At 58.3% G+C, this 27590-nt stretch overlaps 11 protein-coding genes across 11 annotated transcripts; 5 read left to right on the top strand and 6 right to left on the bottom strand.

Moving 5' to 3' along the window:
* Positions 1-495: 495 nt before the first annotated feature.
* On the top strand, positions 496-3213 carry D7B24_009176 (uncharacterized protein; the record flags this gene model as incomplete). The annotated part of the gene is made up of 1 exon (XM_028643254.1): positions 496-3213. The coding sequence occupies one exon, from the start codon at positions 496-498 to the stop codon at positions 3211-3213; it is 2718 nt and encodes a 905-aa protein (XP_028498305.1).
* Positions 3214-3682: 469 nt separating this feature from the next.
* On the top strand, positions 3683-4318 carry D7B24_009175 (uncharacterized protein; the record flags this gene model as incomplete). Its single annotated transcript, XM_028643253.1, has 1 exon — positions 3683-4318. One exon carries the CDS (start codon positions 3683-3685, stop codon positions 4316-4318), a length of 636 nt encoding a protein of 211 aa, XP_028498304.1.
* Positions 4319-4520: 202 nt separating this feature from the next.
* On the bottom strand, positions 4521-6189 carry D7B24_009174 (uncharacterized protein; the record flags this gene model as incomplete). Its single annotated transcript, XM_028643252.1, has 3 exons — positions 4521-5865; positions 5912-5929; positions 5996-6189. The coding sequence occupies 3 exons, from the start codon at positions 6187-6189 to the stop codon at positions 4521-4523; spliced, it is 1557 nt and encodes a 518-aa protein (XP_028498303.1).
* Positions 6190-7226: 1037 nt separating this feature from the next.
* D7B24_009173 (uncharacterized protein) lies at positions 7227-8447 on the top strand (the record flags this gene model as incomplete). The annotated part of the gene is made up of 4 exons (XM_028643251.1): positions 7227-7661; positions 7742-7821; positions 7887-7933; positions 8029-8447. 4 exons carry the CDS (start codon positions 7227-7229, stop codon positions 8445-8447), a joined length of 981 nt encoding a protein of 326 aa, XP_028498302.1.
* A 63-nt stretch (positions 8448-8510) lies between these two features.
* On the bottom strand, positions 8511-9491 carry D7B24_009172 (uncharacterized protein; the record flags this gene model as incomplete). The annotated part of the gene is made up of 3 exons (XM_028643250.1): positions 8511-8531; positions 8593-9353; positions 9422-9491. The coding sequence occupies 3 exons, from the start codon at positions 9489-9491 to the stop codon at positions 8511-8513; spliced, it is 852 nt and encodes a 283-aa protein (XP_028498301.1).
* Positions 9492-10336: 845 nt separating this feature from the next.
* D7B24_009171 (uncharacterized protein) lies at positions 10337-11587 on the bottom strand (the record flags this gene model as incomplete). The annotated part of the gene is made up of 1 exon (XM_028643249.1): positions 10337-11587. One exon carries the CDS (start codon positions 11585-11587, stop codon positions 10337-10339), a length of 1251 nt encoding a protein of 416 aa, XP_028498300.1.
* A 2635-nt stretch (positions 11588-14222) lies between these two features.
* Positions 14223-14923, top strand: D7B24_009170 (uncharacterized protein; the record flags this gene model as incomplete). Its single annotated transcript, XM_028643248.1, has 2 exons — positions 14223-14373; positions 14724-14923. 2 exons carry the CDS (start codon positions 14223-14225, stop codon positions 14921-14923), a joined length of 351 nt encoding a protein of 116 aa, XP_028498299.1.
* Positions 14924-17984: 3061 nt separating this feature from the next.
* On the bottom strand, positions 17985-18914 carry D7B24_009169 (uncharacterized protein; the record flags this gene model as incomplete). Its single annotated transcript, XM_028643247.1, has 1 exon — positions 17985-18914. The coding sequence occupies one exon, from the start codon at positions 18912-18914 to the stop codon at positions 17985-17987; it is 930 nt and encodes a 309-aa protein (XP_028498298.1).
* Positions 18915-19361: 447 nt separating this feature from the next.
* On the bottom strand, positions 19362-21069 carry D7B24_009168 (uncharacterized protein; the record flags this gene model as incomplete). The annotated part of the gene is made up of 4 exons (XM_028643246.1): positions 19362-20183; positions 20245-20805; positions 20876-20940; positions 20991-21069. The coding sequence occupies 4 exons, from the start codon at positions 21067-21069 to the stop codon at positions 19362-19364; spliced, it is 1527 nt and encodes a 508-aa protein (XP_028498297.1).
* Positions 21070-22816: 1747 nt separating this feature from the next.
* Positions 22817-23578, bottom strand: D7B24_009167 (uncharacterized protein; the record flags this gene model as incomplete). The annotated part of the gene is made up of 1 exon (XM_028643245.1): positions 22817-23578. One exon carries the CDS (start codon positions 23576-23578, stop codon positions 22817-22819), a length of 762 nt encoding a protein of 253 aa, XP_028498296.1.
* Positions 23579-25219: 1641 nt separating this feature from the next.
* Positions 25220-26536, top strand: D7B24_009166 (uncharacterized protein; the record flags this gene model as incomplete). The annotated part of the gene is made up of 1 exon (XM_028643244.1): positions 25220-26536. One exon carries the CDS (start codon positions 25220-25222, stop codon positions 26534-26536), a length of 1317 nt encoding a protein of 438 aa, XP_028498295.1.
* Between the last annotated feature and the right edge of the window lie 1054 nt (positions 26537-27590).

The raw sequence follows: 27590 nt of genomic DNA, 5'->3' as shown, positions 1-27590 counted from the left end.
GACGCGCCTGGGTGATGACGGGTGTTGCCTGACACGAAGTCACGTGACGTGCTCGGCGTCTGCTGCCTGATTGACACCACCAGTCCGCCTACATGACCCATGCTCTGCTGAGGCTGCGCCTTGTTCATGCCATCGACGCTGTTCCTGTCTGCCAATCAGGCCCGTCAGACAGCATCCTCGAAGGACTGTATGCATCATATTCGGCACGGGTATCGATCCTTCTTGCCATAAAGATGCAGGCAATATCGGGCTTCCTGTGGAGACCACGCGTCAGATGTTGCAGTAGCTCTGCATTGTGCTCCCCACGGCATCCTTCCCATAATTCCTCCAACCGGAGCAGCACTATAAGAGCGATGCAGTGGAAGGGGATCCCATGAAGATCGATTCCGGATCGGAAGCACGACTTGCAGCTATGAAGGACCTGGACCAAATATGAGTACTTGTGAGAGAAAGTTGACACGACCGAGCGTGCATGGCTGTCCAACAGGCGGCACGATGGCTGCAATTGACTCACAGTGTACAATCCCCGGCTCTGAGCAAGACGATGCCACGAACATCAGAATCCGGGGGAATGAGCTTTGCCAAGCTATACGTGGAACTGCATTAGCAGCCGCCCTTCCGGAGAACGCTATTCAATGCCTTGTGTCATGGGGCGAACCTCGGAACGATGGCTTGACCTCACGCACCGTCGCTGAGTGGGAACTCGAGACGAAATGTCTCGAGTCGAATAACACTTTCAAGCCCATCCGAAGTGTCGCTCTGGGTGTCGCCATTCTACGTCGGAAAGGCCAAGACGACCAAGCGCGGCCCTTGTATGATATTGATCTCGCTTGGCGCCTCATTCAACAGGGTCTCTCTGCCGACGCTGGCGACTCTCAGATATGGCGTCTCTCGATGTCCTCGCATGGCTTCCTCGGACTGAAAATCTACGAAAGTGCTCTGAATGAATCTCAAGAGCGGGTCGAGATCCGCGTGTTACTACCAGGCCCTCAAAGAGTTCATGGTAGGCCGATCCGCTCCGAAAAGCTCTATACGCAGAATTTTGTCCTTGCTAGCAAAGGGGCTATATGCTCATACCAGGTCGAGGAGACATCCGACCCGAGTCTTGCCACACATCACATCGGCACCAGTAGTGGCACGAAGCATCATAACCAGGTACTCCCGACGGGCAACACGGGCGTCATGGTGCGCGCCTCGCCAGTACCTCAAGACCTACACAGTCACAATGCTGTGTACTCGATTGCTGCAGGAGAATACCACGCCACGATCGTCCCTCCTGAAGAGTTCCATGCCACATTATGCTACCATGACTCCAGCCGCGGGTCCTCGCAAAATGCTGCCAGCCTTGTGCCGACTGGCGTCGAAGCTCGCCCACCAACCCAAGTTCCCGATGGACTCACACCTGCTCTCCTGGCTCAAGCCATTGGTGCAACGCGTTCCTGGGTCAGCCGTATGACGAGTGGCAAGAAGCACGCTCGACAGGCTGAGTGGGAGTGGGCTCTCCGTGACTTCAGCTATGCTCTTTCGATATGTGACGCATTCGCCTCTTTCGCCCACGCAAAGATCTATCGATGCCGCGTCTTAAAGGAACTGGGCCTGGCCAATCGATGTATTGGGCGCTACGAGCAGGCCATGGCATTCTTGCAACAGGGGCTGGTCGAGAACGGGGACGAAGCCACCCAGGAGCTGATCATCCTCAGCGGCGAACTCGGCGTTGTTGCACGGCACATGGGGCGTCTGGACGAGGCCTCAAAAGCGTTTCAGCTTCAGTATGACGCGGCGAAAAAGCTGCAGTGGAAGAAGCCATTATGCCGCGCCGTTGGGAACTTGGGCATGACTAATTTCCAGCTCTCACAACAGCGTCATGACGGTCGACTGCTGGACTTGGCCATCGCTCAGTTGAATGAACGTGTCCAGCTGGCGCAACATCTGGGCGAGGTCGCTGCTGACGGTGTGAGCCCGGCAAAGGCAGCTTCTCGTCGACAACTGGCTGTCACCTGGGAGTCTATCGGCCAGTCTCGCCTCTCGCTCTGTTTTGCAGCGCAAGGCAACACACAGGCAGCCGTCGACGCCGCACATGCCGCCCTCAAACTTTCTCACACGCTCGAAGACCCAGCCGTCATGGCTCTCTCGAGGTTTTTCTATGGACGGGCCCTACTATTCCAGGGCAGGGTGGAAGAAGCTATGGCGCAATTCAACCTACCGAGCGCCTGTTCGTGCGCCATTGCACTCTGCAAGGAGCCTTCCAGCGACAATTATGAGTACTTGCGCGAGCTTGTAGACGTGGGCGCCAACATGGATCTCGTGGACAACCAAGGCTATACAGCGCTCGATCACTCCGTGTTTAACAGCGATGCAGCCATGGAAGACCTTGTCCTCGAAGGCCTTCGCCGTCAGCTTGGGGACCATCGGCAGCCTGAGTTTGCCAGGCTGCAAGTGGAGGCTAAGCTCCGGAAAGGATACCGCGAGCTCTTCCAAGAGAAATTGAGACCTGTACTACTGTCCAACGGAGGTGACGCCACCAAATCACTGCGATCACTGCGGCACACATATGACGAGAGCTTGTCCTCAGATGGAGAGAGCGGCCGTATGTTTGACCGTCTCAAGGTTTTGCGATACACCGAGTTCCTCGCCTTTGGAAGACTCCCGCGATCAAACGACGGCCTCGTCTTGCCTCTGGTCTCTCGATCGACCCTCTCCCATCGACGACCAGACGCTGTTGACTTTGTCATCTTCATCTCTTACCGCTGGATCAACACGGAAAAGTCACGCGATTCGCCAGACGATGTTAACAACACGCAATTCGGGCGCATGGTCGCCGCTGTGGAGGCCTTTCTACGGTCGCACCCATCGGTCGAACCCTCGCGCCTCGGGATCTGGCTCGACCATAGCTGTGTGGACCAGGACGACCCGATGCCAGGGGTTTCTGCGCTGCCGATGATCGTGGCCCAGTGCAACGCCGTCATCAGCCTGGTCGATGGACAGTACTACGAGCGCGCCTGGTGCTCGGTAGAGGTGATGATGGTGCAGCAGCTGAGGCGAGCGTATGGACTCCATCTGTGGTATGAGCACATTGAGACGGAGCGCGGTGCATGGGAGTTGCGCGAGGGTGCGTTGGGCATGGAGATTGTCATGGCGGAGAAGAAGCTGACTTTCGAGTCGGATCGGCCCAAGGTGTTATTTCTGGAAAGACAGAGCAAGCTTCTGGGGTAGGCGTAGGACAGCATTCGACGACATTCACGAACTCGTTGTCCGAGTAGTGGTAGAAATAAATGGCATATAGATGATGCACCCATTCTCTGGTCAGGCCAGCCCAAAGATTTCACCTGGCTTGACTAGGCAGCACATCGGAGAGACAACACATTTACTTAACACGAACTGCCACAATATTGATGCCATCGTCCATCGCCAATGACCCATGTTCCTCATCGCCACTCAATAGTGCTCAGCCAGGGCTGTCAGCATTGGCCCCTGCACTCGCGCGACGCCTCCCGCAGGCAGCCAGGATTCTGAAAGGGGCCACGACTTCAGTCACCGCCTGGCGTAGCAGGCAGCAGTACGATACAAAGCGAATGTCATCGCATGCAGCAGGGCATCAGGTTGTTTGCATCTCTTCCCGCAATACCTCGGCCGTCATACGCCATATTCTTGTTTCCCAACATCAAATTTGACTGCCGTCGCCATGACCCTCATCCTACGAGCTGGGCCAGCGCCATCCCCACCACCCTCCACCTCATGCCCAACCTCATCCTCACACCCAACCCGGGCATCACCACCACCGCAGCCGACACCACCCCAAGATCCAAGCACGACGCAGGATGACGGCGAAAGCAAGCACCCCCCCTCGCCAGAAGACCCGCCTCCCCCGCCGCCGACGCTGCCAACCCTGCCGCCGGAGCTCCAGTCGCTCATCACAGCACACCTCTCCTACCCGGACGCCCTGTCGCTGAAGCACACGAACCGCCACTTCTTCCAGACGACGGACACGGGCGTCCGCCTCAAGGTCGCCTGGCTCCTCGAGCGCCGCGACCAGCGCCTCGCGTGCCCCTCGTGCGGCCGCGGCTGCGACCTCGCCAGCGACCTGCGCTTCTGCCGCGGCGGCGTCGGGCGCGTCATCCGCCGGCGGCGCATGCACGGCGAGTGCGAGAGCCGGGCCGGGCTCGGGTGCGTCGTGTTCGGGACGGGGCGGTGCGAGCGGCGGCGGAGACGGGGAGGGCGCCGGTTGTCCTTGGGCGGCATGCGGGCTTGGGCTTTTCTTGTGCCGGTTTTGGCTGTGCTCTGGGCATTTCTGAGAGGCGTGTCCTGCGGTGCGTCGTGACGACTGGGGGTAGGGATGACTTGGCTTTGGTTACATCCACCAGGTGGACTCAGGCGAGGATGTACGTCAGGAGTTTGGGTGGGAGAGCGCAGAGCTCTAGTCAAGCTTGGTCGAGGCCATGTGTTCATAATCATGTTCATAAATTTATTCATGGGTTCTGTACACCGGGCTGAAGAGGGCATATATGCCATGATTTTGTTGGTCATGTTTCCCTGTCGAGGCTCGATTCTGCAGCCGCAGCTAGGATGCCTGCTCCTTTGATACCACCGTCATGGCAAGGACTCAGCACAATGCGCACAGGCGGTTTGTCTCCCAGATCTCTTTCTACCAGCTCGTCGAGAAAGCGCTGTGTGTCGTACAGGTAATCTTGGAAATGCGCAATGCAGCCTCCCGTGTACCCGACACCCAGCTCCCTGGGTTCCTCAGCGCCGCTGCTGTCGCCTGTCTCTGGTATATCACCGGCCATGCGAAGGAGCGCCACCACAGCAGCAGACACGATGCCTGCCGCACGGACTTCGATTGCCTTGCTCATGTGATAGAGCGCCGTGGCCATGTCGGTCGTCCATCGGAAAGGCGCCTTGCTTGGGAACTCAGTCTCCAACCGAGAGACCAGCACTTCTGGGTCCAGGGGTCGGAAGTGGCTCAGAAAGGTCGTCGTCATGCCATGGCGCGTCAACAACGCGCTGGGCAACGCCGAGATATCGACACCCAGACGACTATCGAGATAGTCTAGCAGCAGGAGTCGCCCCAGCTCACCCAGGTAGCGCCCTGCTGTCATGTACTCCAGCGGCTGGAAACCAGGCATCTCGCCAGCGGCATCGAGAGCCTCGTCCCACCTCGTTATGAGGCCGAGTTTCTGGAGTGGCGGTGCAGAGCCCTTGATACTCCACTCCGTGTTGACAGCGATGCGGACCTGCTCCGGGGCCTCGCCCGGGAGCAGGCTGATCCTTGCAGGTCGTTTGCTTTCGTGGAGGGCGGCGAGCTTCAGAGGGATGGTTGCGTTGCAGCCCGTGCCTACAATGAGACCCATGGCTGCTTTCTTGCGGCCGTCCTCGCCGTATAGGTAGTTGAAGGAGACGAGCGTCGAGACCGAGTCATTGGCTATGGCGGCGATGCGAATCGGCGGCAGCCCTCGTCGGGACTTGTTGTAGCCAGTCAGTAACAGAGATCCAAGCTCGACATCGCCGTGGATGGCGAACCCCTTGCCCATGGCTATGATAGAGGCTTCATTGAGGGACCGCTGGACCATGGGAAAACTAAAAGTGATGCCCAGAGGGATCGGCTCGTCGGCGGCAAGGGCCCACGCGCGGCAGCCTTCGGTGACGACAGCAGCGATGCATTCGCCAATCCAGTCGAATAATTTGGTATCGTTCATGCTCTTGAGATGCTCGGCGATGGGCCACGACTGCTCTTTGAGGCGGGCGACACGGGTCGCGCCGTTGGACACGCCCTTGGAGGCCCCATTGGTCAGACCGTGACCCCCCTCGCGCGAGACAGCCTCCTCTGGCGACAGTTCGATGAAGCCCACTCTGAGGTTGGAACCGCCACTGAGAGAGTGAGTATGGTCAATGTCACCAAGGGCGAAGTGCTCACATGTCAATAGCAAGATGTCTACAACGGGGTTAGCTTGTGGCAGGGTGACAGGGTGCAGCTTCATGCAGGCGAAGACCAGCTCACCTTCCGTGGCCACTCTTGCTGACAGGTTTCAGAATGGATTCGGAGATGGGCGTGGGCAAGAACTGAGCAAGGTCATCAGCCGCGAGATGGATAAAGTTGTGGTAGAAGGCCTTTGATAGGGTGTGTATTTTATCAAGGTCGACATGGAGTGGTTGTAGGAAGTCCTGCAAACTCAATCGGGTATCAGAACTCATTGTCATGGTTCGCACATGGGTCTCGTGTACTTAAAGGCGACGTATCTGCGTATGGTCGCAATGCTAGGTGGTCTACGTCGTATCGACAGGGCCATCAAGCACTTGGTAGTGCGATGCGGTGGTTGACCTCGGTGAAAGACAGCTTCAACCAACCAATACAACAACAATGGTTGTCCAATGTGAGCAAGGTGGCAAGGCTGAGAGGCGTTGGTAAGGGTATAGCGCTCCGAATTGAAGATGAGGCTCAACGCGAGGATGTGAGCCGGCGATGACAGGGCCACGATTGTGTTCCACGATTGGAGTCTGGCAGAATGCCTCGGTGAGGTGGCGTGAAGGGAGATTTCGTCCTGTCGACGATCGTGAAAGATGCGGGATATCCCAAGTCAGGATAGCGATATCCCAGGGAGGAAAAGGATGATGACGGCACGAAATCACCGACGTGGCATGGCGATGAGTTGCAGTCTGTGAAACGAAAAGAGCCGAGCCTTCTTTGTTTCTTGTCTCCCACAACCCGAACACTTGGTCGTGTTCGTCTGATGGGGGACTGTAACGTGACACGAGCGAGGGTTTGACGATCCATGAACAATGACAGGCAGTTACAGAGACAGAGCCAGTGGCAGTGGCAGTGGCCGGCACAGGCAGGCACAGGCAGGCACAGCAACAACACACCCTTGCATCCTTGGCCCTCGTAGCTGAACACGGGGCTGAACACGGGCTGCCAAGGCACTTAACGTGCTACGTGCGGCAGATGAAGCAGGGGGGCTGTACAGTGGTACTTCTGTCACGGCGCCTGGGAACCGCGATCAGATGTACCGCCCCATCGCCCATGTGCGCCGCGTCGTCGTCGTCCCAAGCAAATCATCCACACCTAATCCCACCACTCCCTCACCAGGAATCTCTCGGGGCCTGAGATTGCTGACTCTCCACACAACCATCATACTTGCATTGTTTTCTGCGACAAACTTGCACTTCAGGGCCCGTCTCCGTCTTGCATCTTTTTTTCCATCCAACCCCCATCCATCCGCCCTCACCACAGCATGCGTATCGACTCGTCGCGATACCGCTACCTCGACCAGCAACAGAAACCCAAGCACGTGTCCGCCGGCCAGACCACGCAGCCGCCCCTGTCGTCGCCCATCCCTGCCGACGAGCCGCCTTGCTCCCTACCAAGCAAAGAACAGCCATACGTCACGATGGACGAGAAGCGCGGCTTCTTCTCCGGGACCCGATCCTCTCGCCGCGCCCGTCCCCTCATCATCATCATCCTTCTCGGCATCCTCGGCTACAACCTGTGGCAGTATTTCGGCATCACGTCGAGGATACGCATCGACAATGACAAGGCCGCCGCCGCAAAGACCGCCGCCGCACCCGGCAAGGCCGCCGACGCGAACAACGGCGCCGGCCTCGCCAGCAAGGTCAACAGGCTGGTGCCCTTGGAAGCGCACATCATGAGCAAGTGCCCGGATGCACGGGTACGTCGTTGCAGCCAGTCTTGGGGATGGAAGGGCCCGCCCAGTCATGATACCAAACACTAACATGCTATCGTGTGAAGGACTGCCTGCGAGACATGGTCCTGCCGGTGATGATGCGCGCACATGACAAGGTGGACTGGAAACTGTCTTTTGTCGGAACGTACGTCTAGACTACTGTCCGCTCCCCTTTCCTCTCTCGCACGCCTGACTGACTCTCCTCCGTAGACCGACCGAAGATGACGGCGTCGACTGCCGTCACGGGCCTTCCGAATGTATGTTTTCTCCCTCTGTATCTCCCTAGACCTCACTTGGGGGGAGAGAAAAGAGAAGGCAAAGGAGAAAAAAAAAACTGACTCGCATATACCAGGCATGGGCAACATTATCGAGCTCTGCGCGGCGAAGCTCTACCCCGACCCCAAGATCAGCCTCGGCTTCACCATGTGCATCACGCGCTCGTATCGCGAGATCCCCGACCAGAGCCTCATCGAGGCGTGCGCCCTCGAACACGCCATCGACATCAAGGTGCTCAACGAGTGCGCCGTCCGCGAAGACGGCGCCTACGGCGTGGGCCTGCTGCGTGACAGCGTGACGCGCACGGCCGAGGCGGGCGTCACCCTCTCGTGCACGGTGCGGCTCGACGACGAGGTGTACTGCATCCGTGACGGCGGCGAGTGGACGCAGTGCCCGTTCGGCGCCGGCGTCAACGACCTCGTCATAGCGATTGAGAAGAAGTACCGGCAGCGGGCCGTGGCGGCTGCGGATGCGCGGGGGGAGGACGTTGTCTGACGGCAGGGCGCAGAGGCGCGAAAATCTCGGTCCATAGTTCGCTGGCCTCGCCCAGCGTGTAGCTCAACGCCAGGCGATCCATGCCTGCTTCCTCGTCGCTCGCGTCCATGGCGCCCAGTGTCTCCATGATGCTCTCGTATCCGACCGCCTTGCCCGTCGCCTGCGTCGCGCCCGCCTCGAGCTGCACGTGCACAATGTGCACGTGAAAGTGGTGGTACGTCGGCTGGTAGTGCACGTACAGCTTGAGCTGGTCGTCGTCGATGCTCGGGTACTGCGCCGTCGTCGCCTCGACGAGCCGCGCCCGCATGTGCCGCAGCCAGGGGAGGTGGCGGCGGCGCAGATCGCGCAGCGACCAAATGTCGCGCCGCTCGACGAGCGCCAGGAGGTGCAGCGCGTCGAGCGTCTTGCGGTCCCAGTTGAGGTCCGGCAGCAGCAGGAACCCCTCGTCGCCGGCGGCGCCCAGCGGCGTCCTGTAGATGACGTCCTCGACCTCCTTGCGGCCCTCGATGATGTTGTAGACCCAGTTCAGCCGGCCCTCGTCGCGCTTGCGCTGCATGTACGGCCGCACGTGGTCGCGGTAGATGTCGGCCGTTTCCGTGACGAGCCGGACGGGCTGCTTGCTGTACTTGGCCACGTGCGTGCTCGTGCAGGGGTAGATCAGGTTGATCTTGAGGTCGGCGAAAAAGTCGGCGTCGGCGTCGTCCGTCGGCGTCGACGGCACGATGCCGCTCCGGGCGAGGAACCAAAAGTATATGTCGTTGGCGCCCAGGTTCTTGAGGCTCGAGAGCGCCGCGGGGGTCTCGCCGAGGTAGGCCGTCGAGACGGGAAAGGGGGCGCGCTCGAGTATGAGGAGCGCCGGTTTGTCGTCAATGCTACCAAGAAGACTTGATCTGCGGCCGGCCTGGTCTTTGAGGGCAAAGTCAGTCAACCTTGATCGCAATTCAGATGGGGGAGGAGGAACACAGGGCGGTGACCTTGGTTGAGGAGGCGCTCCAGCTTGAACCGGGGCAGCAGGGCCTCTGCGTGGGTCTTGGCTTCGGCCATTTTGTCGAGACACGATGCCGTTGCTCTTGAGCTGCAAGGGGAATGTTGACTGTAGGAGAGCTCTGGGAGAACCTATCGCATGGTGATGATGTTGCTGGGCTCTTGTCGCCAAATTGGCCTACTTCGTTTGCCCCGCAGTTTGGCAGCAGCACGATCGCGACCCCGCGGTGGGGTCAGGGTCTTGGCTTTGATCACACTTTCCTCCAGACTACCTGATCAGGATGCTGAAGGCTTCGGCCATGCTTGAGCCATGCATCAAACGGCTTGGCAAAGCATCAGCAAGACTGTGCGTTGAAGACCTTGTGGAACACATTGAGTAAGGGAAAATAAGGTATATTTTCCAAGAAAAAGACGCCAGACCCAGATCTACGGTCATGTCATTCTCGGCACCCAGTGCGCCAGAGATGTACTTTGAAAATCAATCAACTCCTCATCCCAGTGGTTTGGTTGTTGCGTTGGCAACCCGTTTCTTTCCCATGTCGTCCCCTCAGCTATGGCATCGACAGAATTTTGCTGCGCGATCTTGGTCACCGCCCCCATTGCCTCTCCCAGCTTTTTAAAGTCCTATCCCCACCTCCCCATCATGAGCTGTTCATACCGTTGAATGGACGCTATGCTGTGTTCAATATTCCAAAGAAAAATGCAAACAAGTGACCAAAAAGCTGTGAATCATGTGAAACATGCGGTTGCGAACAGCTGCAGGCGAAGCTCGTTTGGGAATTCAAATGCCCCATCCTCGGCGGCGTCCGGCAGGCCTCGCGAAATTGCCAAGCCGAAGATACATTGCAAATAGTGCCTTCGAGCGAGCCGAGTCCCGTCGACCAGAAGCTGGGCAGCCAGCGAGCTCAAACAGCCGACCGCCTCATCATCCTCGTTGATCGATATTGAAGTTTCGGTGGAGGGATTTCCATGTCCTCGACACCCTCGTCGTCGTCAGCCTCGAGCGGGTCGTTGTCAGCTTCCAACTTGACATCTGGTGCGACTACTTTGGTGGCGACGACTGGGACTGGCTTCTCCGCCACCAACATGTCATCAACCTCGAGCTTCATGGGCGATGAGGCGGGTGTCGTCCGGTCTTTGACCGGCGTCAGCTCTCGTCTCATGCTCGCTGGACGGAGAGTTCGTGCTTTGCCCGCATCGCCTGATTCTTTGAGGAGTGCAGGATCTTCCCGCTCAACTCGTGCCATCTCTTTGTCAGCCAGAACCTTGCTATCTGATAGTCGTTTCTTGATCTTTCCAATCTCCTCTGTGCAGTCTCCGTCCCGAAGGAACTGGTGAGCAGCGTGCTCACACATGGACTGGACGAATTCAAGACCCTTATCCAGATCGTCGTATGCGTCCTTTTCTTGCTCTCCGAGAAGACCACCGGGGGAGTTTCGAGAATATGGCGAGGAACCAGGAAGGCGAGGTCCGCCGCCCATTCGTCGTGTGCTCATATACCTGAGTGAGGGCAGAGGATCGTTGTTCTCGCCATCGGCTGCGGACCCTGGCTTGAGTTCACCCGTACCGTCCTCGTCATCCTCGGGTGACTGGAGCTCGGCGAGCCGTCGGATCTGAGCCACCTTGGCTGCCATTTTGGCTTTTCGCATCAGGTTACGGCTGGCGGACACAAATTTGACCAGCTCCTCGAAGAAGCTTTGCACGTAGCTGTCGTAGTAGACGATAATCATGGTGCGTGTTCGGTACTTTGCTGGAGCGTTATCGGCAGAAATGATCGAGTCGGTGCGATGTCGCTTTTTGACCTGGGCTCTGGCCCGAGCCTGGGCGACGGCTACGGCCTGCTGCGTCTGTCGCTGGATGGCCGACGGGGTGTTGCTGCCATTTGGGCTCGGCGGTTGTGCTGCGTCCTGCTTGTCCTCTCGTGGTGGCGTCGTTTCCCTCGCATCGCCGACTTGATCGGCGTCACGAGAAACATCGGCATCCGCCACGTCCTTGGGCTTCAAAGACTCGGTGGATCCACGGTTCTTGATAGACTTGGTCGAACTGACACCCAATGCCGCGAGCTCGGCTTGCCGCTGGTCAATCTGGGTACCGAGGTCGTCGAGTCGCTTGAGCCAGTCGGGCACGTTGGCGATGATATTTTTGAGGGCGTCCATGGTTAATGCCCTTGGATCGTCCCTAGCCCGTGGGGTCGCCGTTTTGTTGGTGTGGGGGAGGTCGTTAGGTGAGTGCCAACCTAACGCCTCGAGTTGGAAGAAGGTCGGGCGGGACGAATTCGAACCGAGTACAGAGGTTGGCTTATGATCGAGTCGGATTGACCAGAAGGGCCGCAACAGAGGATTCGTAGGAGGTTGTTGATACTGGGTAAGATTGGTGCTGCAGGTGCTGACGCTGGAAGAAGTGAACTATGTCGAAAGAAACGAGGTCGGGATCGTCAGGATCATGGGTGAGGCATGACGCGGGTTTTTCGCTGGCACAGATTTGCTGGAAGGACGAGGTGTCTCTGCTTGTGAAGGATATTGTGCTGTGAGACAGTATGGCGGGCGGATGGCGGGATGCGCAGGGGCACTACTGTCAAGTGTCGTTAGGTATATACGACCCAACGCAATGAACCTCGCTGGGGAGATCGAGAGGCGAGGGCTCGTTGCGAGGTGGATCGCTCGTTGCGTCAGTGCTGATCAATGGTGCGGACGCTTGCTGGTCCTTGTTGTCAGATTCGGGCAGTAAAGAACCAGTGGTGTTTGCGCGAACGTGTTTGTCCGTGTCAGACTCGTGGAAGAAGAAAAGTTGTGGGCAGGTTGAGGTGAGAGGAGAGATGGTGCCGGACAGAGAGTGCATCAAAATCAAGGACTTGCCCTTCTGCCCTTCTCTAAATCGGGCGCCGGCGCCAGTACTTTAGTTGCTTGCACCCGTCTGTGGAGTGGACCGCCGACTGGAGTGGACGGGAGGGCAGGGATGGGATGGGGATGGGATGGGCGTTGGGCCTGGAGTTAACGGGGACGGCCGGGGCAGGGATGCTGCTTTGCTGGCGGCGGGGCTCCGGGGCCTTCTCAGGAGTCGCCAGGACTGAGAGGGCGCTTGTCCTGTCAGAAATGGTTTGGGGGGGAAGAGGTCGTCAAGCTATGGCCAAAGGACCACACTAATGCCGCTCGGGACGGTTCCCTTGCGCTTGCCCTGCCCTGCCCACTTGCCCGCCTACTGCCCGCCTACTGCCCGCCTACTGCCCGCGCCGTGCCTCCCCCCATTCGTGGCCTGCCTACATCGCTCTTGGCCGTCGTGTGCTTCCATCACCTCGTGAGGGGTGTTAGCACAGTGTGGACTGGGTAGTTCCCAAGGCACTTAGGTAGGCACCCAACGTAGGTGACGACAGGTACTTTTGCATTTGAATCTATGGTGTGTGAGGCCTGGAGTACCTACCCGTAGGTAGCAGGTGATACATCCGGATAGTGGGACACGCAATCAGGGTCCGATGACGATGCCCAGGTCAGCATCAGTAACAGCATGAGCGTGAGGAATGTGTCTTCCGTTGGAGCTGGTCTCTGACGAAAACTCTTTTTCTTTCGGTTCTCCGATTTATTTCGCATCTTGCTACTTCTCCACCGTCTTGCTCGCTTGCTGAGCAAATTAACCACTCTGCCGCCCGTTGCAACATGGGACACTAATATCGAGGATCGACAAGGCGGTTTGAAGTGCTGCACGCCACCGCATCTCAACTTGGAAGCTTCGTCGAACACAGTACGGGAGCAGTGGAGCACGGCCAATGAACGGCAGGTGGAAGGATGGTGGGTGGGAAGGGGAAGGGCCTACCCTGGGTACTAACCGGCCAATGTGCCCGTGGAGAGGGAAGCAAGACCACCCGCGTTTGCAATCACGACGGTCCTCATAAGGTCAAGCTGTCGACCTGTTAATGGTCCCAGTAAGTCAATAAAAGTGAACACAGAAATAGACAGGAGTGGGTGTTTGTGTGTCAAGCGTCGAGGCTGAGAGGATGGGTGGGCAGGCACAGTCTTCACAGCCAACGCAACAAGGCACCTAGCTAGGTACCTAGCGAAACTCCTGCGAAAGGAGGCAGGCGTACAGGCAAAAGAGAGAAAGAGAGACCACCCCGGCCCATGTCTCACCAGCATCGTCTCGCCCAGCGTCCCTCCCCCCCCATTTCTGCCCCTCCCCTGTTCCTCCCCTGACCAGAGCCGAATAGGTACATTGGTTAGGCATCCCGCTTCATTCGAGAAACCCCCAGGACCCTGAACATGGTCTGTCCATGACCGGTCGGCCTGACATCCTGATTGCTGAGTTCTCTTCCTCCCGTGTCCTGCCTCGTATGGCCCCCCTCCTTCTCCCCCCTGATCGCTCCCCCAACACGACCCAGAAGTCTCGTGACGATGACCAGAGACAAGGGGCCGCGCCGCTTCGACAGCTTGTCTTCCGCTGCGATGCATCCAGAAAGTCAATCAAATTCGACCAGGCCAGCCCTCGGGTGTGGCTGGAGCCAGAAGTGACGCCCCTCGCCGCCTCCTAGCCTCTTCAGTCCTGACGACTTCTTCCGGCAATCTCGGAAACATTGGAACCGACTGTCGAGATGATCATGACTGGCCCTAGACGTCTGCAGCCGGGCAGGTAAGTCAGCGTGCGCAGTGCCAGATCAGACGCCAGAACAATCAGACTGATGCCTCGCATTTCATCGCCCATCTCGGATAATTGCCATGTCGTGCCTCGCTTGTGGCCTACCAAGTGTTGGACGATGACAAGGCCTCTTTCCCTCTTCGCTCCACCCCAACACCCGACCCCCCCATGTCGGCCAGTTTGCCATGTTTGGCTGGATACAGACCGCTCCCACGTTGGCGCATCCCCGTACCGCTGCAGCCACGTTGCCAGCCTGTCACGACGCCGTACAGACGAAGGAAGCCCGCCGCCGCAAGGCCACATGAATCGTCGTCCATCGGTCAGTGGCACCATCGCTCCAACGTCCGCGCGCGAGGTACACAGCACTGAGCATGGAGAAATCGCCGTTCAGCCGACAATGTTGCCCAAAGTTGTCAATGTGCGCCAACCCAGCCTGCTCGTTCGCTGCCATGGCGAGCATGGCATCAAGCCAAGGACACATTACACATAGGACGGCAATTCTTGACAACCCGGCACCTCCCCGCTTCATCCGCCAACCCGCGCGTGACGCAGCCCGTTGTCACCTTCTCTCGTCGTGAACTCACCACTAACGTGCTGTCTGTAGTGCCCGGCGAATGATGGGCAGGGCATCCGTTGGCTGCTCGCAAGCGCTTGCGTTTTGATGACCAGCCACTCCACTATATCGATCGTCGTGCATTGACATGGCATCGCCGTGCATTCAAGAAACACTGGCGTCCGAAGAAGCCCCCGATGACAAGACAGGGCTCTTCGTCGCTCTGTCTCAGCCAACGGTTTGCCTACCTTCAACAATGCCCTACATAGTCACTGAGTACAATCAGAACATTGCCAAGGCCGGCCCCGCGCACTGATAATACTCCTCGGCCTCCTCGGCAGATGATATCAGGAAATGAAGCGTCGGCAACACGAAGCTTTTGTGTGCGAAGAAGAGCACGCGGGTAGGAACACTAAAATGCCGGCGCTGGCGCGAAGCCTGATGATCGCCCTGCCCACTGCCGAGCCACCCTGGCTAATTGGTTCACGCCATGTTACGACTCTTGCCCAAGCCTTTTTTTTTTTTAGGCCGCAAGCAAAGGCTATCCATATATGGTAGGTTGTCCACTAGCAGCAGCCACAGGGTGACCCTCAATTGTTTAACCCCGATTCGAAATGCCCGAGTCACGATGGGACAGTGTGCCTATCAACAGCACAGCCGTTTGACATTTTCAAATTCTGGCGGAACTCCGTTTCTCTTGTACCGTGATATGCCAACCCACGCATGACTCTGCTTCCACGACACGTTGGTATAGGTATCGTGTCGAGCGAACCTGAGCTCGTCTGCATATTCTTGGCTCCTCCACCTCGAAGCATACTTCGAGTGGCTGAACCTGGGCCTCTCTCCAGTCGTGTTATGCTGCTTTCTTTCGCTCCTGGTGCTATCAGGACAGGTTTCCTGCATATCCGGGATGCGCAGTCCTTTGGTCCACTATTCGAGCTTGGGTGCATAGAATGGCCTGCGCCTTTCTTTTGTCTCAAGGACAACCCTCCAGAAACCAACTTCTCAGGGACCTCGGTTCTAAACACCGAGTCATAATGGCTGTACTTCACGACGGAGTGGCAAGGTAATGCAGCATGGTCAAGCACTTCAGTCCGGTCGATGCTCGGTCAATATGAGCCGACATTTGCATCGGCTTTCTCACTCCTGCGAAATCCCGGATCTAGATACGCCGAAGATACTTCTCTATCAGGAACGATCAGCATCGTATCCCTCATCTAGGTGGTTTCAGAACCTTGACGACTTCAACAGTACTTTCCACCAGCACGGGATCACCATCTTTGATCAGCGCAAGTGTTACTTCTCCAACAGCCCTGGTCAGGATCGGTCATGCACCGAACGATAATATTGCGGTGCCTGATTCTGTTCGTGATCTGTAGCGGAGTTGCACCGCTTCACAAGGCCAACTTGCCAACTGCTCGAGCGAAACATCATGCTCAGCACTGGTCAAGCAACCGCAACAGCATAAACGACGGTGCACGGTGACCATTATAGCGCGACACCGTCTCCGGACTTGCATGCTCGGTACCTGCAAGATTGGGGTACATCACACGCCTAACAAAGCTTGTTGCACCAGCTCGATTGTCTGTTCACTTGCCATTTTGGGCCCAGAACAGCATTGTTCAACGTCAGCCTTGAATCGGGAACGCAAAACTGCCGCATGTGCATCTGAACTGTGATCGCCTCATGTCTGAGACACACATTTATGTACGTCGAGAAAAACATGTAGCCACTGCTGGACAATGACTCGAAGTCAAGCTGAACATCAAACAACAGGCTGCGCCTGTGAGTTGCTCGCTTCGGAACGGCGTCAGACAGCCACGGACGACATGATGAAATCATCATGGCAGTCCAGTGCCCCAATTGAAGTCCTGTTGCTTTGATCGGCCCTTTCCCTCCAACATCAGAGACACGCCTCACATCTGACATTTGAGCCCGAAGCTTGCGCGTCTTTGCCCACTTGACAGGTCTGGTGCTCCCTGTGGCTAAGCTTGAAACGGCGCTTCCTCTAGTGATGCCGCTGATGTGCCAAGATCCACCAGCAGATTGAATGCAACAGATCACGGAGATTGAGACGTTGCAAGAGGCTTGAAAATGGACGCTTGCGGACGGAAGCGAAAGAAAACACAAAATAACACGTGGAAGTGAAAAGTGGCCACGGAAGGGCCGGGGTCAGTCAAACCCTGACTGACAGCCAACATCAGAGGTGCCACCAACCGGGCGGGGGCTGGATTCAGGCCGCTCCCTGCGACAGCCCGTTTCTTTTTCTTGAAGCGTTGACCTGACCAACACGACTTAAAAAGACACAGTGGGATTTACATCTTCGGTTTCGCTTATGCGAGCCAACATACTCCTCTCTCAGGTCACATTTCCTTTTGGAACGTATCAGATGTCATTATGATGCCTCAAGAACGTTGGCGACCTCGCGGGCCAGGTTAGATCCTCCATGCGTCAGGCGATGAGACGTCTTCTAGCTCCGGTCTGACGAACGAATGTGGGCATTCATGTCCCCCGGGGAAGAGACGCCCTTCGATCCGGGCGGAGACCCTCCCAGCATATCCTTTCACCAGTCAGCGGAAGGGGGGGGGAGGGAGGTTGGGGCACGGGAGAAGCGGATTGATGACGAGGCTAGCAGGGCTGCCATGTGCGAGAGGGAACAACCCCCACTAATCGGGGTTCCCTTTGCCGCTTGGCCTTTCGGCTGAGGACACGAAAGGGCAGGGCAGGCAGGGAAAAGGGCGCCTGTTTCTTTCGCGCGTGAAACTTGGAAGCCTCGTCAGTCCCTGCTTCTGTATGGTCCGTTTGGGACAGGGATTCACGCTGTGTACCATAGTGTTGGTTGACCGAGGGGACTTATGGAGCTGAGTGTGGCCCACGAGCATTTGTTCGGAGAGCGAGGACCAAGCCAATCTTGCGGCGGTGTCCATGCGGTACTGCTGGTCACGAGGACTACTTCCCTTCCTTCACTCGCTACCCGACATTGGGCGGCGCCTGTTTCTACTCCATCGGGGACCGGTGAAGGGATGGAACCAGGGGGCGTATGAGCGATTACCCTCCTACTCGTCATCTTACGGCGACATCATCGGCATCAGGACGCAAGTAAGCACGCGGGATGGGCCGGTGATCGGTCGGGCTGACACTGCTGCCATTTTTGAAATTCAGCGTCGCATCGCATTAATTGAATTCGCACATGTGTGGCTGCTTCCTCCCTCCTCTATATTCTGCAGTCATCAGCTACAGCGGCTGGGGAGTCCTCCCCAGCCAAGGAGGGTAGCGTTCCGTGTGAAATCGTGATGAGATGCTGCACACGCCGTGATTGAAGGCACATACAAACACGGCAGGCAATGCGCTTAGGCTCCAATCATCTGTCCTCTCCATCACGGCCACACCTCCACCTTCTCCCAGTCGCCCTCGCGGATGGCCCCTGGTACTGTGTCACCACCGGCGTCGTCGTTGACGCCGCCCATACGACGGTACAACCATCGCCGCCCCCTCTTGGGGTCGCTCAGGTCCACGCGGTCCACCTCGTCCGGCACAACGACGACGACGCGAAAGTTGGCCCTCGCCACCTCGTCCTCGAGATCCGTAACGACCTGCCCGAGACCCTCGCCCTCGACCGGCGGCCCGGCCGCGACGGGCGTCCCGGAAGGCGGGTTGCGAAACGTCCCGCGCATGACGGGGCTCAGATTCCCAAAATGCGCCGTCACCTCGCGCGAGAAGCTCCAGCCGCGGGCGTCGTCGCTGTCACCCTCGCCCGTGCGCCGCATCTCGCGCAGCAGCCTCGCCGTCAGCGCCGCATCGCCATCGGCGTCGCGCGGCAGCACGTACGCGACGCCGCGGACGCGCCACTGCGTCGCCGGCTCGCGCGCCCAAAAGACGGCCTCGACCGGGTGGCCGGCCGCGAGGTCGGGCGTCTTGTGCATGCGCGCGTCCGTCGTCAGCGTCAGGAGGTCCGACTCGTACGCGGACGGGTTCAGCGGCGCCTCGTTCTTGGGGTTCACGGGCAGCGAGGCGAAGAGGCCGCGATGGATGCAGGTGCGGGCGCGCGGCACGAGGCCGGGACCGCTGCCGCTGCTGCTGTTGCTGTTGCTGTTGCTGTTGCTGTTGCTGTGGAGCGTCGCGAGGGTGAATTCCGGCGCCGCCATCGTGTTGATGTGTTCGAGAAAGAGGGAGCGCCATGGTGCCGGGGCGCTGCTTGTCGCGGCGCCGGCGCCGGCGGCGGACGACGACGACGACATTGTGCGGGCGAGGTGGGCGATGCGCTGGGCGGGTGCTGCGGCGGTGAGTGATGAGGCGCCAGGCTTCATGTGAGGTCAGTGTCACGAGCTGGCTATGAAGATGATGGTGATGATGATAATGGCTGGGAGAGGTAGACGAGAGAGGAGTTGCGGCGAGCCTGCATGTTTAAAGCCTCAGCCCCAACGGGGTCACAACCGTCGATGATTCATCATCATGGCCATCATCAACATTACGAGTCCATTTTTTGACGCGCACGCCCGCCCCAACCTCGAAGACCCAAACGCATATTCTGGAATGGTCAGGTTCAATTGTGTACATGCAACTGGAAAACCTTCTCATTATTCGGCGAGTGTAGATGCCTGCTCGCGTCGCTTCGTCCTCCAGGGAAATCCGGCATGTAATCCGCGATGACATCGTGTGTCCATAAAAAATAACCAATACCAGAGTCGCCGCTCGTTGCGCCCCCGAGTCAAAATATGCGTGTGTATCGTACATGCTCGGTTTGTGAGCAGCGTCTACCTCTTCCCATCAGCGGACGTCCTCGACGCACCATCCACCACGGAGCCGGTCTCCTCGTCGTACGCCGGCGGCACGCTACCATCCTCGGTAGTGTATCCCGGCAACGAGGCCGTCACGGAGATGGCCCTCGCCCGCCCGATGACCCGCCCGACACGCAACGCCATGTCTCGCAGCGCCGCTAGGTCCATCTCCATCGTAGTGCTGCCCTCGCTACTGCCTTCGCTCCGCTCGCTGCCGGTGTCCGAATCGCCCGAGTCGGATCCCGCGTAACCGGACTCGGAGCCCTCGGTGCCAACGAGCGTGATGCTCTCCGCGTCCCTGTCACGCGCGAAGGAGAAGGACTGAGCCCGCGAAGAGGCTCGTGATGGGCAACGGACGGAATCCGTGTCACTTCCCACAACGAATGTCTGCGCTTCTAGGTCGGTAGCGACCATGCGATGAGACTCGGCATCTCTTTCTTTACTTTCTGGGGTGCGAACAAAGAACTTTCTAATAAAAGCAATTGCCTGGTGGCGTCTGTTCGACGAGGCAGTCTGTTGATCGACCTTCTCCTCGTCGACTTCGGTCTCACTAGTGCGGAAGACGCGGTTGATGAAGCTGAAGAAAGCGAGCCTGAATTCTGCGCGACGCTGCTCCTTCGCGGCACGTCGAGAGGCCCACCGGGCGGCGCGAGCACGCCAGCGGGCTTGTCGGCGGGCGTCACGGGCTGCCTCGCGCTCTGAACGGGGGAAGCAAGCTTTGCGGACGACTCCAATGAGGAAGAAGGTTAAAAGGATACCAGAGACGGCGAGGGCTATGGTGGGAGTTTGGGAAGTAGACTGCATCTGTCAGGACACGAGCGAAAGAAAAGGCCAGGCCGAAAAGTGATAGGAGACTCACAGAAGGAACGGAGGGTGCGAGAATGCTGGGAACATTGGCGGTGCCGGACATCATGGTGATGAATTGATCGTCGGTATCGACGAGGGGGTGTTCAGCCTTGTGGCCAGGCTGGGCAATGGACTGAATAGTGGCACCCCCGTCTTCGGCGTCACTTGGTACATCCGTGGACTCGTTTGGATCGACTTCGTCGGCCCCCGAGTCCGTATCACTCTTCGTCCCATCTTTACAAGGGCGGAACACGTTGGTGAAGACCTTTTTGACGCTGGTGACAACGTCGCCGACAGCACACTTGAACCCGCTGCAGACCTCTTCGGGCAGCGCGGTGGGCGTCTCAAGTTGCGACGGGCTGTCTACGCCCAGAATCTCAAGAGCACCAGAGGGGCTGAGAGCATAGCGAATCACCATGTCCAACTCGCCGACGTTGACGTGCAGAGTTTCGTAGTCTTCTTCATCTTCGTGGCAGGTGTAGGTCCAGGTCGCGTCCGGTTGATTCGGAAAGGCGATAGTCGGAGGCACATCTGTACACGACTGGCTCTGAGGGGTGAGTACGAGGTTGAGAATCTGTACATGTCATGTGAGATAAGTTCCGAGACACACACAAGTCAAGTTGGGACGGGGGGCGACAGCGTACGCTATTCTGATATCCGGGGGTGGCGGGGTTGTTGTACACAATCCAGGCGGACTGCGGGCCGGGTGCTTGTATGTGTCAACTCATGAACAACTTGACAGCTCATTACGGGACATACATTGCCAGTCGGTGGAGTCGGGAGAAGAGCCCCGGACGGCGAGAGGCAGGCCGAGGCCGAGGGCGGCGGAGGGGCGCATCGTCTTCCTCTTTCTTTGCGTTCTCTAACTCTTACTTCTTTCTATCGCCAACAACGGGACCATAGATGCCTGAATGAAAGGATGACCACGAAGGAAAGGAAGGAAACGTGGGCCGTTCGCTAGGCAGTCGTGGGTCTGTCGGAGCCCAGTGGAAGACTGAGGCTTGTCGTCGTGGCAAGAAGAGGGGGGAGAGGAAGGGGAAACGGCGGACGGAGGAAAAGAAGGACGAATAGCAGGTTTTTGGGTATGGACGCGTGTGCTGGACCTTGGGCGATTGACGAGGAACGGAATCTGGGGTTCGCTAGCATGGGCGAGTGATGCGATGAATGGAGGGTGGTGTGCGCGCTTCGTTTATTCTGTTGCCTGGCGTTGGCGCCTCGCTGGGCTGCGTCGGAGGGGCGTAAGCACGGCAGAGGGTGCCGGGGGTTCTTCAGCCCGCCTGTGGCTCTGAATGTTGGGTGATCGTCCTGCTTTGAAATCTCGATGTGTTGAGTCTGTCTGCCCCTTGCTAGGCGTATGGTAGCCGAGGGTAAAGACAAATTTTCAACAGTACGCTCTCATCGAAGCGAGGTCAGACGAAGTATCTAGATCGAGGGACAAAGGTGGCAGGCTCGATCGCACAGCGGGTAGGCTGGAATGAGGCAGGCACAACAGGACAGATCGACTTCCTGCGCTGTGGCAGCAAAGCACACCACGGCAGGCATGGAGCAGCGCTGCGCCTTCCCGCAACGTCTCCCTCCTCCTCCCAGCAGCCAAGTCCTCCAATGAGGGGTCACCCGGGCTGACGCCGTTGAAGGCTCAGCCCCGCCCGGCCTCGGCGTGCCGCCCAATCGGTCCCGCGCTGAGCTCGGTGTTTCGAGGTTGAGGTGCCTTGGCTGTGTCGTCATGTGGGGTCTCCCGTCTCCTGTCCAAATGCTCGTCGAAAGAGCCATCGTGGGCTGTTGATCTGTACAGGTATAGCAGGAATTCATCCGCCAGCTGGTGCGTGGCTCGGCCGAGAGGTTCCAGAACCCGGTATGATAGTTTGCACGTAGTTCGACAACGTCCTGCAAGTCTGCACGGTCAGGACAGGCTAACCCAGGACAAAAGTTCCACAGCCGGCCGCAGGTCTCCATCGCTGCGGAGGTGCTCACGATAGACGAGCTGTGACAGGGGCTGCAGTGAATGTGGCACGGAAAATCTCGGTCGACTTACTTCGTAGTTGTTTCGTTGCACAATGCCCAGCTCCATCTGCAAAGGCTTCGGCGAGGCTTCTGACTTGCCTACAGCCAGGTTTTCGGTACCGTCACTCTCTTGCACACCACACCGGCCGGAGAGTTCAGAGGTTGAGCCAGGTGTCACGGGCGGCACAGCAATCTATTGCATGGGTTGAAAGTACCTGTCGTTGAGCTAACCCGAAACGTTGGTGACAGCAGTCGCTGCTAGAATAGCCAGGGCATTGTGTGGTAGGGGAGCAATCGTCAGAGTCAACGGGCGTCCGATTGTCCATCTCACGATGTGCCCGAAGGACTTTTCCACAACCGCAATGGCTACACATTGAGCTCCAAAACACAACACTATAGCTCAAGATGACTGCAATTTTCACCTTACAAAGTATTCAGCCAAAGCGCCATCCGGGCTTTTCCGTCCCGCGTGCCAGATTAACGTACACAAACTCGCGCCGGAGAATCATTCCTACAAGGCCCATACATAAGAAGATTATTCATTATCATGATCCGCCGGTCCGTCCAGTTCCACAACACTCCGTTTATGCGATGGCCAACTTTCTCGTCCGAGGAAAGTACTCTCCGTCCTCGATAGTCGTCAGCGCGGCCGGTGCCCCTGGCGTGCGCACTCTCGAGCTGTTGGGCGAAGCAGGCGACGCCCGGTTCCCAGCCGTGCCGACGGCCGAAATCTCAGGGCTGCCGCTGCGGTTGCGGCCACGCGAGCCCTTCATCATGAGGAATCCGCCGTCGGCGCCCCCGCCGCTCGGGCTGCGGTGATGGTGTCGCTGGCGGTCCGGCAGCTCGAGGCGCGAGTTGATCATGGTCCAGCGGTCGTCGTCTGTGGAAGACCCGAGCCGCCAGCCACCTATTCCCTCGAAGTCTCGGTCAAGACCTGTGCTCGGCAAGAGGGAGAGGGTCGTGGGTGGCGCATCTGGGGTCGTCGCGCCATGGGACATCGAAGGGCGGCGGGAGCGAGGTCGGCGGTGCGGGGTGCGGGTGAAGCTGAGGGTGCGAGATGTCGTCGTCAGGACGGGCGACACGGAGCGGGAGGACGAGTTCGAAAGGGTTGCGGGCGTCTTGGCGGCGGGAAGGGCCTGGTGGCCCATCCGCTGGTGGGGGAGACGGCGAAGGTTGAGGTAGGAGGGGAGCAGGGTCAGGGCGAGGTCGAGATATACGAGGACGACGCGGAAGAGCAGGACAGTGAAGGCGACAGTCGTTGTGATGCCTGCGAAGATGGCGAGGGGCACGGTGAAAAGAAAGAGGAAGGGGACTATGAAGGCGTAGACGGGATTGAGCAGGGCCATGGTGGGCTGTCTAAGGACGATGCCGTGCTGCCGGGTGATGGCCCAGGTGTCGCTCGCTCGTGGTTACAGTCAGGGCTACCAGTCGATGGGCTGACGCGAGTGTGTCAGCCAGCCTGGGACATGCCGCAGGTCGCAGGTCGTTTCTCGGGGTTGCTTCAATCAGTGGCGGTTGGTGGTTGTCGCTGGGGGTGGAGGGGCAATGGACAGTGCAGCTTGAACGTCGTGACCACGTCCTACGACATTGGAATGTCTTGCGACGAAGCGTCGACGCGATGCTAAGGAGGTGAGAACCGACAACAGAGCACAAGAGTCGGAATGGTGTCGAGAGACTCGGAGATGGTGGACGGAGGAGGGGGGCTCCCAGCTGCTTATCAGAGGCAGTCTGTCTGGGGTGACACGGAAGAGTCGCTGATGGTGGTGCAATGGTGGTGTGCTCGGGCGAGAAGGGTGCAGTGGTGCAGCGGTGCAGAGGTGCCGAGTGGTCTGTCACATGTTAGTGCCGGTTTCCTACTCTCCCGCCTGCATCTTGCGACCCTTCTTTTCCCCAGGCGTCGCCTCTGTCGCCCACCTTGACCTTCCTCGGCGCCACGAACCAGGGGGCCAGTAACAGACTCGGACGAGTTGATTGGTGTGGGGAGCCCATCCCTCCAGACTGTGAGCCGTCCATGGTGTTGCATCTCACATCGCCCAAGAGGCTCTAGAGGTGATTGGGAAAGCGCTGCAGATCCAGGGATCGCAAGAATCGCCCCTCTTTGCCTTGCCAGGATGGGCTGGAATGGCCTGCCCATCCGGGCGCCTGGGGATTTGCAAACCCCTGGTCTTGTCATCTCTGTCGTGCTTTTCCCTCCTCCTCCGCCTTCGAAGCGACGCAAGCAGACGAGCGACGAGAAGGTGATGCATCGGCTTGTCGAGGACCTGTGGCAGACCAACCAAGCTCTCCACGTCCCTGTCAAAGCTCGTGACAGTGAGACACTGCTAACCGGTTTCCCACCAGCATCTGAGACCTACCGGACTGATTGGTTCTGTATCTCTCTCTCTCTCGGTTCGCCCCCAGAAACAAAGCTTTTCAGGGGACCTTGTGCAAAGGTAGTAGAGCAGAGACCGTGACGCGCGAAAGAAGGCTGAGCGCCGGGGTGAACCTTAAATCCTGGGGGGACTGGCGGAGTGGATAGCAGCCGCAAGTTCGACAGGCGTAGGACTACAGGTTGGTCCATCGTCTGGACCTCGGTGAGGAGCCAAGGGAGATGCATGGAATACAGACAGAGGGAGACCTTCCGTTGGCTGTCATTTCGTCCATTCAGTTCCTGCCTAGTACAATCTCGTTGGCTTACTTGCTGTGGCACTAACAGGGCAGGCAGGCAGTTTGCTGCTCTTGCCCCGCAAGTTGACATCTTATCGGACAGAATGCCCCGCATCCACAAGCCCCTCCATATGTAGCAACATCGGGCAGTGACGATGATGATGCGAGGAGTCAACATTGACATCATCCGCCCATGAGCATTACGTGAAGCCTCAGCCAGCCATTGCTGTCAACACTGTAGACGTTACCAAAGAAGAAGCCAATCATCGTTTTCCTTGGGCAGTAGTTTCGGCCTTCCCAGCATTCATTGCGTACGAGCAAACCGCAGTCAACCGCCCGCCATGTGCCAGGATTACGATCATGGCGATAGCTCAGAGGCGGCCACCGCGGCCCCGGGCCACGATGCAGCACCTTTCCCGTGGCAAGTTGGTGTCTACGATGCTCATTGTCATCCCACAGATATAATGGCTTCTCTCGAGCGCATACAGCACATGCAAGCTGCTGCACTGACCGTCATGGCTACGCGTTCGCAGGACCAAGCCCTCCTCGTCGATCTCGCCGCATCGCCGTTGGCCATTCGCGACCCGGAGAGCCTCGGCAGTGTCCTAGGGGCCAGAAGCCCCAGGAACACCGGTCGAGTGATCCCCTCCTTCGGCTGGCACCCCTGGTTCTCCCACCAGCTTTATGATGACTCGGTCCCTGAGGGTGAGCGAACCTACAATCCCGGCGGCAGCAGCTCCGAAACGGACCTCCGAAAGGCAAAGCACGAACACTATGCCGCCGTCCTCTCTCCGTCACCTGCGCCTACGGATACGGCTTTCCTCGACTCGCTGCCCACGCCGACACCGCTGTCTGCCTACATCGCCACGACTGAGGCCCGGTTGAAGGACAACCCCCTCGCCCTGGTGGGGGAGATCGGCCTCGACAAGGCCTTCCGCCTGCCGCAGGCTTTTGACGACGAGACACGCGCCGCACGAGACCCGGCACTGACGCCGGGCGGACGTGAGGGTCGCATGCTCAGCCCCCAGCACGTGAGGATGAACCACCAAACAGTTGTCTTGAAGGCGCAGCTCGCCCTCGCAGGGTCTCTGGGGAGAGCCGTCAGTGTACATGGGGTGCAGGCGCATGGGGTGCTGCATGACACGTTGGCAGCGAGCTGGAAGGGGCATGAGAAGGAGGTGTTGAGTCGGCGGCAGAAGCGGAGGATTGCCGAGGGCGCTGAAGACTTCTCTTCGTCTTCTGACGAGGACGAGGACGAAGACGAAGGAAGCAGCGATGTGAAGGAGACGAAGAAGAAAAAGAAGAAGAACAGAGATGCCGGTGAAAAGCCGTTCCCGCCGAGGATATGCTTGCACTCGTTCTCAGGGCCAGCGCAGGTGATGCGACAGTACCTGCACGCAGCGATCCCGGCGCGCATCTTCTTTTCATTCTCGTGGGCTGTCAATCTGGGGACGGGGGACCTAGATAAACTGTGTGAGGTTGTCAAGCTCTGCCCCGATGACCAAATACTTGTGGAGAGCGACTTGCACATGGCAGGCGATGAGATGGACGATATGCTCCAGGCCATGTACCGCAAGGTGTGTGAGATCAAGGGGTGGGATTTGGAGGAAGGGGTGAAGCGGATAGGGGATAACTACAAGGAGTTCATCATTGGCTAACTTCATCCCATCCCTATCGCGTAGCGGAGGGAGGAGCTGTTGAAGAGCTCAGCGTGCAGTGTTGCATTCGGGGCTGAAGCGTGGTACTCAAGTAGCCCAATGCACAGGTGTGTGTTCATCAACAGCAGCACATCTCAATCATGGGCGGCATAGCAGAAACATGTCAACCTGGTGCTGTCACGCAAGCGGCTAAAGTCTCGTTCCGTGCTCCATGACCAGCTGATCTAGGTAGGTAGGGAGCTTATGCGCCGTCATCGACGCCTCGAGTCATGCTGATGATCAAGTGTTTTGGATGTTAACGTGGCTGTTGCTCTCAGTGCACGGCCACTACTTGACTTGGAGACGGGAGAAAAGTCCTGCGGGGTTGATTGCTGCCTTCCAACTACAGTCACTTGGAGGAAAAGAAGGAACGATTGACTTGTTCAGAAGAAAGTCCACGATCAAAACACCACCAACAGCCAGCACCATCAACATCTTGAGTCCATCAGTCAGCGTCTAGATGGCGACGAAAAATCCCACCCAGGTCACCATGACGAGGGGGCCAGGGACCAAAATCCCCTTCACAGCCACTGTGGACGGCTGCTAGCAGCGTATAGCTCCAGCCTAGTAGATCGCGCGCTTCTTCCGACAAGTACCGGCCCTGGTTTTCGGCATCCTTTCTTCAGTTTAGGTCGAGTCCAGCTCCATCCAGCTTGCAGCTCGCAGCTCAATCGAGCCTCCCGGGTTTGGTCCCCCAGTCCCATCCCAGATGCAGCACATTTTCGTCACTGGTCTCCATTTCAATCTCTATCGGCAGTGCCCCTCTCAGGCCGTTCCTCCTCCTTTTTACCCATTATTCCCACATACTTTCCTGCATCTGCCACAATCGCCAGTTTATTCCCAGGGCGAGCTTCCCCAGCCAGCCAGCCAAGCCGGCACCGCACGAGCCCACGACGAGCATCTCGTGTTTATTCCCGGCGGCCTCAACCAGCTTGTCATACTCATTCGGACCGCTCAGCCCTACGACAATCCTGCACGGCGGCCCAGCAAAAACACGGCGTGGCATCCCGGTCAG

The sequence above is a fragment of the Verticillium nonalfalfae genome (genome assembly GCF_003724135.2).
Source record: "Verticillium nonalfalfae strain VnAa140/NRRL 66861 chromosome Unknown scaffold_9, whole genome shotgun sequence".
NCBI lineage: Eukaryota > Fungi > Ascomycota > Sordariomycetes > Glomerellales > Plectosphaerellaceae > Verticillium > Verticillium nonalfalfae.
The sequence above is the reverse complement of the archived record's forward strand: the minus strand, read 5'-3'. Positions and strand labels throughout refer to the sequence as shown.